The sequence below is a fragment of the Sparus aurata genome, chromosome 13, assembly GCF_900880675.1.
Source record: "Sparus aurata chromosome 13, fSpaAur1.1, whole genome shotgun sequence".
In the NCBI taxonomy this organism is placed as follows: domain Eukaryota; kingdom Metazoa; phylum Chordata; class Actinopteri; order Spariformes; family Sparidae; genus Sparus; species Sparus aurata.
In genome coordinates, this window is record NC_044199.1 from 10,054,965 (window position 1) to 10,066,999 (window position 12,035).

A 12,035-nucleotide genomic window follows, 5' to 3' on the forward strand; every position below is an offset into this window, starting at 1 on the left:
GACTATAAATCTGTCTGCTGATTGAACTCAGGATTTCAGCCCAACACACTGATGCATTGTCAGTAATTAGTGATACAATTTCTTTGTCTAATTTTGCTTTTATTTGAAGGTTATCATCCTCACTTATCCAATCAATGCAATTATCCCCTTCTAGAGCAGCTACAGTTAATTTCAGAAGTGTTTTTCTCTGCAGCAGAAATGCAAAATATCTCTATTTAGTTATTTATTTTAATATCAGGTCAAAAGGAGGGGATCAACAGTGTACATAAATGAGTGTGCGTGTGTGTGTGTCCTACCTTGACAGGAGAGATATGTGTGTGTGGTGTGTAGCCATGTATGGCCTCCATGGCAGCAAGGTTCTTGTCACTCATATGAAGCATCTCGGCACTTTTCCCTGGAGCCAGATGTGCTGGACTGTGCTCCAAGGGGGGCGTCTCCTCATCCTGGTACCTGTACTTCTGCAGATAGACACACACAAAGTTGAGGTTGTTAGTTCCAACAGGACTCATTCAAGAGAAGCAGCTATTGGCTGAATGTATTTTAAAGATTGTTAATGATAAATCACAAATTGAGTCCACTGTCAGCCTTATTATTGTAACATTTCATTAGCTGTTGTTACATGGACAATATTTCTTATCTTATTATAATCTGATTTAAATCATTCTAAATAGATATTACAGCTAAACTGTCTGCATGGAGTCTAATTCAGTGACCAATGCCCAAAATATTTAATCAGAATATACATTTTTTGACATGTGTTAAGGGGTTTTCACCAGCTGCAAAGCATCTTATCTGCCAGGAATATAACAGAGGAAGAAGAAAATGTTTTTTTCCTCAACTTTGTAAAGAAAATTCAGTTCATTCATTCATTCATTCATTCATTTGTTTTGCCTTTTACTGTCATTTTCAAAACCGACCAACATCCTGTCAAAGGACCAATATTTATGTTTCTGGTACATGGATTCTGGCTTTCTTTATCTTCTCATACACCAGTTTGAACCATATTGTTTTGAGCCTTTACACCAGGGCTCTATGCTGACATCCCAATAAGCACATGTGCTCTTAAAGTAAAATATCTGTGAACACAAAGACATATATGGGAGCACAATAAATATTTATTTATCGATTTATCGAACATGTCACACTTAAATAGGCAGCACAAACAAAATGATCTACAGTGTTTGATTTAATTTTTTTCATTTCAGGCAGCACAAAACAATTTCTTAAATTTACAGTGATTTCATTTTTTTCATTTCATTTTGTATCCAATGTGTACTAAACACAAAGGATGTCAGTTGTCCAAGTGCATATTAATATTTATATAAAATAGGGAAACACTAAAATACAATAAAAAGAGGTGTCTTATTTGGCCCACTTAGGAACACGTTTTGATGCTGGTTTGGAGTCACTGGGTCACATGACATGGATGCTATTGAGAAAAAAATAATAATTTCTGCATATAAATATTCATATACAATAGAGGAAGCACACAGATACGATAGAAAGTGGTGCGTCTTATTCGTCCAGGTTACTAATCCAATCTGCTGCTGGTTTGGAGTCACTGGGTCACATGACTTGGAAGATATTGAAAAAAACTGCAGTCATTTTGTATTAATATATTTATAGTAATTTAAAGTAATTTAATGACCTAGACTTGGACTTTCTTTCATTGTCATTTGAATTACACTTTACAGTGCAATGGGAACAAAATTTGGTTTCAATGGCTCAGGATAGTGCAGGATAAAAAAAAACAACAGCATGTAAATTTCGGACGTTGGAAAGTAGGATGGAGGGAAAGACTGCTAAGACTGGCCCAACCTCAGTAATGTCGCGGCTGGACCCGAGTGAATATCCGCCGGATATCCGACCTAAAACTAACTTCACCACTGTCTGTTGACCTGTCACCTCTCGTGTGACACTGGTTGCGTCATTACAGAAAACTACTGTGATTGGTGCGTTGTGGCCAGAGGATTGTAGTTTTTGAACGATCGCAGACAAAGATACAAAGATAGATAACTATCGCATAGTACTTTCCTTAGAATCCGCCATCTTTGATAAGTGGAGCATAGGCTTTTAAACCAACAGTAAACGGAATATTAGGCTCCATGTAAATGCTGCCAGTCTCTTCAGACTGAGGCATTTACATTCTGATTGGGCTATTATTCCATTTATAAGTGTAATATTAGGGCAAGCGTAAATGCAGCTATTGATGGGCACAAAATGGTGTAAATGAGAGACTTCCTTCACCAAGGATACAAAGCGGTGTTTCCATAACAGATTCATCTTTAGCCAAATGCAGACTTTCTATATACAAATCTAGTATATCACATAACATGTGTGACGCCTACAAGCGCTAAGTGAAGACATCATAGGAGGCCTCCAAAGATCGCCATTGTGCATTGAGCAGAGTGATCATCCTCCACAACCACATGGAGCAACCAGAGCCGTGACTCACAGTGGCTCTACAGTAGCAGATCATGCAGGCTCTTCCTAGTAACCTTCCTCCCCTACCGATAGCCCACACCTGGGCAGGCTGCCAGCAGCCCACTGTGTTTGCCACACATGGTAGGTTGCATTCTAGGCGTGATGACACAAAATCTGCACACAGCAATTTCCATCACAAACACATCAGAAGGTGGGCAGCATCACAGTGGAGATGTGCCGAGCTGTCCTGTGGGCTAATGCTTGTGTTTTAGCTACAAATCCGTACTCCCCTGAAGCCCGCGGGCTCACAATGTGCTCTGCTGCACTGCAGATGTGAAGCAGCCCATTCTGAAAACAGAGAAATTTTGGAGGGATCATTTGAATTTTGGCTGATGGCCTGATGGCCAGCTCTGCCACTCTCCCTCTCTCTCTCTTTCTCTCTCTCTCTTTTTTTGGAGGCAGACGGAGAGGGAGGTGCATCACCGAACCCTGTCTCAGACGGGCTGCCTAGCAACCAGAGCAGAGCAGAGATTGCAGTGCCACAGTTGGGGCTGCCAGCATCGGTCCTGGATCACATTACACTGAGACAGCAAGAAAGAGAGGGAGTGAAACAGAGATGAAGATAAAGGAGAAATTGTGGGGGAAGGGTAAAAATGAAAAAAAGTGAGAGCGTCAATAAAGGAAAGCAGAAAACAACAGCATGGGGGTGGACCTGAGAGAGAATGAGTAGTTGTTGATAGCAGCATTCCATAATTACAGGTTGATAAACAGGAAACGATTGATTTTTCTTTATTAAGCACTGCAGAGGCGGCTACTGCTACATGTAAACATAGATTAAATATTATGTAACTGTATACTACCAACTACTGATATACAGTGTTATACGGAAATGAACAACTGCTGCTTAATTAACACACCCTCTCATAAGATTCACATAAAATAACAGAAATATGAACATAAAGATTTGTAAATTACATGAATCACAGTTCAAAGTAGCCCTCAGCACTTTGGTCGCCACTGCCTCCCCCCTTTCCTGCATGACCAACATTCATGCTGCCATGTTGCCTTCTGTCCCACTGGTGGGGGATGTGAACGCTCAAGATATGTTACAAATTGTCCTTCTGGAGAGGGGCTTTGGTGCATTTCCTCTGGCCAGTGAAATGCATGATTGTTGCTCAGTGTAGCGCAATAGCACAAAAAAACAATTCTACAATACAAACTGTTTTAAAAGAGACGGAGATTTGCCCAATTGCAGATGGTATCTTGATTTAAAGCTTCTTTTGGAACACATTTAAGAGCTGAATTATGTCATAATCAAATACTCCATTTCATATAAAGGTAAGGGTTTTTTCAAACATTTTCTCACAGTGACAGCACAACCAAGAGGTGAATTCTGGTCAGCCAAGGGACAGTACAAATTGTGGGGCAGGGCTGCACACAATTGTTTTGATTATTGATTGATCTGCAGGTTATTTTCACTTTAAATCAATTAATCCTTAAAAAAAATGTGAAAAATGGCTAAAAATAAGTCTTTAAATTTTTTCTTTTGTCCAACCAACAGTCCAAAACCAAAACGCTCTTCATTTTATTTCATAAATAACAAAGAAAAGCCGCAAATCCTCACATTTAAGACTAATAGATGAATCGACTAATCGTTGCAGCACTGTCCTACAATCCCATCCTATCCCATTATCAAAGTTAATTTTAGTTTTCCAGCTGGTTAATCACCCATCATTGCATTTACCTGCTGTCCCAGATAACTATTGGCCCCTGATTAGATGGCTAAAATGAAAACAGGCAGCTGTGAGCCCTGAGGGCAAAGACAATGAACTACTGCCTTTTCAGGCCATTCAATTTTTATGCATCATGAAATACAATATTGTCTTGATTGTTATATCTGAAGGCCTAAAGTGTTTCACTTTGAAGGACCCACATTATGTCGAGTACAGATGCTCACATCAGCACAGGTGTAAGCTGACAAACAACAAACAAAAAACGCTTTGTAACAGGGTAATGTTGCACCACAGGTAATATGTAAGCAAGTCATATGTAACAAAAAAAAAGCATTAGAACCTAACCCTAATAAAGGGTTAGAAACACTTATTTACACTTACTGTCTATACTCTGTAATGTCTAAAATTCATGGATCATTCATTTACACTATTTCTGTACCCCCCATACACATTTTGTTTTACTACTAACCCTAACCCTGAAGGTAATATGCCATTGCAATTTAAGGTTGTATTACAGTCTTGCATACAATTGAATGAGCTGTGTCTCATTGGTTTATGGATATCAGACACTTAAAGGGTATTAAGCGTGCATGGGATAGTAACTGGTAGGTTGATGTTTTCTTTATTCTGCTGATACATATTTAATGAATTCACATGTGCAAAATAATCGCAATATATAATATAAACTGTTTTAATAAACATAATTAGACGTTGTGTCAATAAAATTTGTTTACGTGGCACTCTTTCATTCACACTCAGGGGGTTTGTAACAGCTTGCAGCAATTAAAATCCGCTTCTAACCGTACAAAGAACCCACTAAATTACCACTGCAACAAAATACCTCTGAGTTTCTCTTGCTTTATTGTATCAGTATATCACCATTGAAGGAATCCAGTACGTTTTTAAGGAATAACTCGTCTGTAAAGGACGATATATGGACCCTCCCTGAGGTTTTAGTTGCAGTTGTCGGCCATGCTGTGCTATTATAAGAAGTGCCCACTGAGTGGCTGGATAAGCTGATCCTTTAATGGTTAAATGAGTTAAGTTAATGCAGAGCAAATGTCAAATAATATCTACCATTATCTGAGCTTGTAATTCAAGGACCAAGCGCTTAAATGACTGTGCATTAGGTAATGGGATGAAAGCTAACCTCACCTCTCAGGCATATCATTTCCAAGAAACGTCATCTGTGAATACATTTGATGTGTAAAGTGTTACAGAATCCATGAGACCCTCTTCAGGTGTAATTAAAAGGTTGCAAAAGCTCACTGCATCTTCACAGAATTTAATCTTTTGCAAGCTAATTTATTTGCATTTTCTTAAATGATGACTAATCCATTTTATATTTTTTTCAGTATCAGTGGATTAATTTGAACAGTTGCTGCTCTCATGAACTCAGAGAGATTTTATGCTGGGAGCTCAGTCTGTGTGATGCTTCATAGCACTGGCAGTATTAACTATCTGCTGGAATTTAGTTTTGTGCAGTACAAGAGATGTTTAATGATGACCAGGCAACCGCTTATGATACATTGACTGAAAACTGTGTAAAATATATACATAAGTGTACTTCATTACTGTTAAATACATTAACTAACCTGTGTCACACCTCAAATACATCAACCATCTGCTACACTGTATAAACTCAAAATCTTACCCTGTATATTTTTCTAATTTTGTCAAAATTTGTCATTACACTTAATATCAGACACAATCAACTAACAAGTTGTTGTTTCTTTGACTTATTAGAAGAAACAAACACCTAATATTCATTATTTTTTTCCATTTTTTTTTAACCAGCAATTTTTCCAGCATACTTTTTGTCTCTCTTTCGACAATTGTGAATTAATCTCATACAGTTTGTACGTCATACTGACTCCTTAATAACATGTGTCATACAATTATCTACTGATTGCATCAGTCATACCCGATGCAATCAGTAGATAATTACAAGAGACTCATTCAGACAAAAATAACTCCATTATCTGGCACCTATACAACATCTTAAATCGTACGTTTTTCTTAAGATTTAGTAGGGTTAAACTCAAACAGACGGCGTATAAGAAAAATTAGACATTAGCTCCATAACATCATCATCATTAGCCCCTTTTCCGCCGAATTAGCTCTAGTTCTTCAACTGGTTCCATTCGAGATTCCTGGAACTGGTGCTATCTAGCATACCAGCCCATGTTTCCAACAGTTTTTAAGGGGAATTATTACCCATTATTACCCATGAAGCGCCATCCATGGAGAGCACTGGACAATGCACCAGTTTATTTTTGGCCATATGCATTAACCAGAACAAAACCAGTTTCATGTTTCATGACATGGCCATATTTAAAAATAAGTTGGACAAAACAGCATGGTGTGCTTGTTCAGTCAGGCAGTGTGTGCAACTGGTCATCATTTGTAATTAATAGGAAAAGTGATATGGCTGTGCCTTGCACTGAATAGTTAAAAGTATTTAAACTTTTTTTAAAAATCTTCAAAAATGATACATGCATCACAGGAGAGGAGTGCTTGCTAGGAGCACTGTACTGTAGGAAAACAATGATCATGCTGGCGGTGCGTTTCTAGCGAGGCCTCCCGGTGTGACTAGCCTCTGATGAGAGAACCATGTTTGTCTCTGATGGTTGTCTGAACTTTCTCTTTTCCACTACAGCCCATCAAAACACAGTCATTGTTGCCTTCTCAGTTGATTTTCACTCCCAAGTGTCTTATCAAGTGCCAAACCCCAAACACAGCTTTCATCTCATTTGCATTATCGCAACTGCTGTTGTCGCCAGCCAACACCTACCAGTACAACTGTTTTTTTTTTGTGTACATGTAAGCCTCCAAAGACAGAAGATTCACTCATCTTCCGCCAGTGATTACTTATTCTCCAAGGTGTTTCAGCACAACACTTTGACAAGTGTTAGTATCCTGTAGCTATGTATGCTGCAACAACAACAACAGACTTTAAATTTACCATGGGCAGAATGCTCAAAGCTGCACCGGGAAGAATTCTAATGGAAGAAGTCATCCAGCCTAATTCATAAATGGGGCTGCAGCGAAGAAGAGTTTCTTGTCCCCCCATGGAGACGCTCTAGATTCACCCTTTTCACCCAAATTTAAGTCTACTGTTGGTTGTAATCACTCTAAACTCATTGTAATACTGAAAATTAACATGAAATTACGAAGCTCTACTGTACCTGAACAAGACATCAATCATAAGAACGATGGCTTTCTAAGAGTCCAAAAATACTCACTAAATGATACAAGACTAAGACAGAAGAGTGGACATGTATTTACTTATTTATGATTTCCAGCATTTTTGAATTTATTCACATAAATCAAACTCCAAAAACAGCACCATATGCCCATTTGTGTTATAAAGGTGTATGATAACTTTGTGCTGGTGGTTAGAGGTGCTCCTGGGTTGCAGGCTGAAGGTGTTTCATATTGAACATCATCTCCACTGCATCAGTACATGCATCTCCCACAGGGACACAATCTAGGTGCACATTCTGCCTGGAAGCACAATTTACATTGTCCAACTAAAACTTTGATCAAACATGTAAAAATACTTTCAGCGGTGCATGTTTATGAAGCTCATTACTGTCCCAGCCAACTCAAGACTCTCTCTAAAAATAAAAATAAAAATCCCTGAGGTGATGTTGGGCTTTCTTCACCTACCAGAAGGCTGATATCACTACAGTGAAACAGGAGAATTCATAAAAAATAAATAAACTCCTGAGATACATGCCGAGCATTGGTTTTAGAAACTCCACATCTTTAGTCTCCCTTACTTTTTGTGCTTAAATATTCCCCTGTTAATTTATGTTCGTCAAGCTCAATTTAATGCGATGATTCTGAATCTCATTTTTGTGGGATGAGCCATCATTTTTAAGACCCACACAGATGCATCATCCTCAAAATTAATAATCAGATTAGAGTCATAGATACAGTAAATGGTGCCACAATGCGTGCTTGGCTGCAGTGCTTCTGTTCTGCTGAGGGTAGTGCGATGGGAGGGGGGGGGTTCCATCTTGTCTGGAGCCTGTTCACAAGAACGTCTTGCTTATTTGTCAGAAAATATATTTGCATGAATATTTATATAAGATGTAAGAAAAACCGCAGACTTGGGCGGCTGTTATTTAAGCTGCAATATGGCCATGTGCAGAAACGAATCTGCAGTTTTTTGATAAAGGTAAACTGTGTGAAACAGTGTTATGATCAAGTACTGTAATGTTGCAGATATGCCCTGGCCCACAAATCTTGTTCCCCAGAACGTAAGAACAAGTTTGTTCACTACAGAGCCCAACAAATGTCACATCATCATCATTTTAGTAGTTTTATCACTGAAAATGAAAATTGTGATGAAAAAATGATCATTCTCACAAATTGTAAATCGATATCTCAATATCTGTCAACACAAAGCCCTGCTGCAGACCACGTGGACTTAAACAGGCCCAGTGCTTACATTAAACTAACAGAAACCATGAGGAACACCTTACACTAACCCTGCAAAATAATGTACCTCACTGACTGTAATACTGACCCAAACCAACAAATACTTAGCAAAAATGTAAAATTTAGAGCCCAACCAATACTTAATGCTAATTCTGTTTAATTTCAATTTCAGTATCAATATACTGGCTGCAATACACACATTTTTTGGCAATGAGCTATTGAACACTTGCGACAAAGATATGTAAAGGAGGCAGGATACTTTACAGTTTAACAATAAACTCTACAGTGATGTCAGGGCACTGAATGACTACCCTGAAAATACTGGGAATGTAATAATTGTAAATCACGATTATGTAAGTAAGTATCTTGTTCTGTATTATGATCTTGCTAAGAAAAAACCCCCACTATTGGCTAAGTGATTTATGGTCAGGCTCTACTTGAAATAGCCTGTGAATTTCTGAATTAAAGCACAATAATAATACCTCAATACACAATAATATTGGTACTTTCACAATATACCAATGGCATCATCTTTGTCGATGGCTATAATGTCTAAGTGAGTTAAGGCAAGTGTAGTCTGGTAAGTTCAGAAAATGAACAATAACGATATCTAAAATCTAAGACGATACATAGTCTAACATGCCACACCTCTTAATTAGGCAAAAATGTTCTCTATTTTCTCAGTTTAGAGGTCAGGTGCAACCTTTTTCCCTCAGTTTCTTCTCACAGGTCTCACGCTCAAACAAAGCTCAGTAGTGTTGATCATTCATCCCCTCCCCCTCTGCCCACAGAAGCATGCACACACCGTTTTTATGCTGAGTACATACATTTTTACGTATGTTGCACTTGTATTGGGGGCTTGCGGTATTAACCCTCCCCCAACCTCACTGTCTTACCCAGCACATACACACACAAACATGCCAGCAGAGGCCATGTTAACACACGGCGCTCCAAGATTAATGGTTTCACTAGAAACAAACGTGCAGTAATTGCAGCAGTGGGTATTTTCTTTTAGCCTGTGCGTTATTACAAAAACAAACCTGAAACAGCTCTTTGGTGCAGAGCGAGTATTCTCTTTGCTGCTGTTATAGCTAACAGCAGCTCGGACAAATGCTTTGGGAAAGCAGAAGATTATCTCAAGCATCAGCGAGAAATGTGTCTGAATACAGATAATATCCCACTCCTCGTATCAAAATGGATAAATTGATATTTACAATATGGATATTGAGCATGGTTTGTGTGGGTCCTTTTAGACTTTTGGAGAAAAATGCTGTTTTGCACGCAGGAAACAAAGAGCTGTAGCTAGCTAACTATTACCATACGCACCAGCCGTGTGTGGGACTGTGTGTGTGTGACGTTTATGAGGCAGATTCATCAGTCAGTTGAATTAAAACGTATCATCTCATGTGACGAATATCTGTCAGTTCACACCTGCCCGCGTCTCTCTGTGACGTTACACACAGTCATCTACAGTTCGCAGTCTGAATGTACATTATGTGATTTTCTGTTTGTTAGTATAATGGAGGGTGAGTTATTCACTGATTCTGTGTGTGCACCACACTGAGGCTGAATTTGGTCACGAAAGTCGATGATGCATATCTGTGCTTAGTGTTGCTCGTGATGAATAAAAGTATCTCAAGATGTTAGCGTTAAATTTTTTTTTCCAAGTAGCCGATCACCATTTCTGCAGCTCAAGGATTTCAGAGGCACAACATGTAACCAGGCAACTCGTCTCGCAATAATATGCAGATTCAATTCTGCTGGTTTTGACATTTGTAAAGGATTATGTTGGCAAGTTTGAATATTTGAGTTCTTTCAAATAAGCCGTCTCTCGCAGAAAACCCATACGCTCTGCTCTGTCATCCCATCACTCAGTTGCTGTTTGCTTTCATGAGCAACATCTACTTTATTTCTTTGATCATAGATAGCCCAGTAAGGGGCCATTTCTGTACAGCGCTAGTTTCGATAACGCGTGTGTGCTACTCGCTCCTACAAACCTGCACATTCATTGCTCACACAACAGCAGCTGCAGTGTTTGAAAGCAGATAAGCTGGGAAGAGCAAGTTAGTAAGGTAGAGGCGACCCCAAATGGTTCAATATTGGACCCTGAACAGAGTATTAGTAAATATACGCGACTGTACATTGTTGTTGCCGCAACACTTCCTGTCAGTGCTGAGGCTCGCTCCTTTTTATGAAGCAAGATGACACAAACAGCGGGAAAAAATAGGTCAAATCCATAGGAGGAAACATGTGTCTGCAAGGCTATAAAAGCAGTTCCAGTAAAGATGTGTAATGTAAAACCAGCGCCTCACACATAGGGACACAGTGCAGCAAAGCAAAACACCTCCGCTTTGATATCACCTGCTGATACTTTCTACATCATTAGTCCTGATCGTTTGATTGGTCGGCTGGTAATGAGTGACAGCAGGTCATCCTCCCGTCCATTTTCCAGTAAGGACGTCTGAGCATCGATTCTCAGGGTGAGGTGATCATCGATCTTGATATTGAGATGAAGGCACCCTGATCCCTGGGTCGTAAATCATTCATTACATTAATACTCTTTTTCCATTTAATCTCTATCCTTCTGGCCAGTTTACATTGTACGCCCTTCAATATAAGCACCGCACTGAGTCGTAGCTTAAAGACAAACTTGAAGGAGGCAGTCGGTCTCGATTAAATGTTGTGGGGCCATCAATGAGCATTAAGCATAAAAGAGCACATTAAAGCACTGCTGAATGCTTCCAACCACATAAAGACCCTTTTAATTAAGTTCCTGAATTAAAGATGACTGAGCGACTCTGTGCTGGGCTATGTTTAAGAACAAAGGTTATGCAAACAGATAACCTTGGAGAATCACCTTGGGAAATGACCAGTCACGTGGTAGCCATTGTTAAAATAGATGTTTAGCAAACACATGGCGGTCCTTGAGAATGTAAAGAGTAAATTCAAGAGGTAAATCTGGAAATATACAAAACAATAGGGGCAGGATATGGGGGAACAGTGAAAGCATATCCCTGCAAAAGATCTGGCCAAATAAAATCCCACCGATAACCACCCACTACCAGTCTGAAACAGATGGACACAAGCTGTTTGAGAGCTACTGAACCTGCTGGAAATATGTACTGTATGTGCAAGGAGAAGGTATGCGGACATGTTGAAGGGATATGCTATGACACTACATAACAGTGTCTGCAACTGCTTTGTAGAAGTGGTACATTTTTGGTCTTTGTTCCAGGTCTATCCCTGTTGGGATAAACATGGCTACTCCTACTTCTGAGCACTAAGCCTGATGCTTGTTGGCGTTTTTCTTTTTGGTTTGTGGTCTAGGTTATAATTTTCAATTCCCCATTTTATCCGTGGTGACAGTGTTCTTACTGTTGGCTCCACCACTCCCGAATGAATGTAGGGTATTCACTAGATAACCTCTCA

At 39.2% G+C, this 12,035-nt stretch overlaps 2 protein-coding genes across 9 annotated transcripts in view; one reads left to right on the plus strand and one right to left on the minus strand.

Annotated features, from left to right (window-relative positions):
• dlg4a (discs, large homolog 4a (Drosophila)) overlaps positions 1-12,035 on the minus strand; it is a 77,723-nt gene that overhangs the window by 39,026 nt on the left and 26,662 nt on the right. For all 8 annotated transcript variants that reach the window (XM_030437693.1, XM_030437692.1, XM_030437688.1 and 5 more), the window contains exon 2: positions 297-458. In XM_030437693.1, the coding sequence (XP_030293553.1) occupies positions 297-458 (162 nt within the window). The remainder of the gene's footprint in view (positions 1-296; positions 459-12,035) is intronic.
• zbtb20 (zinc finger and BTB domain containing 20) overlaps positions 1-12,035 on the plus strand; it is a 117,366-nt gene that overhangs the window by 29,323 nt on the left and 76,008 nt on the right. The gene's annotated exons all lie outside the window — the stretch shown is intronic.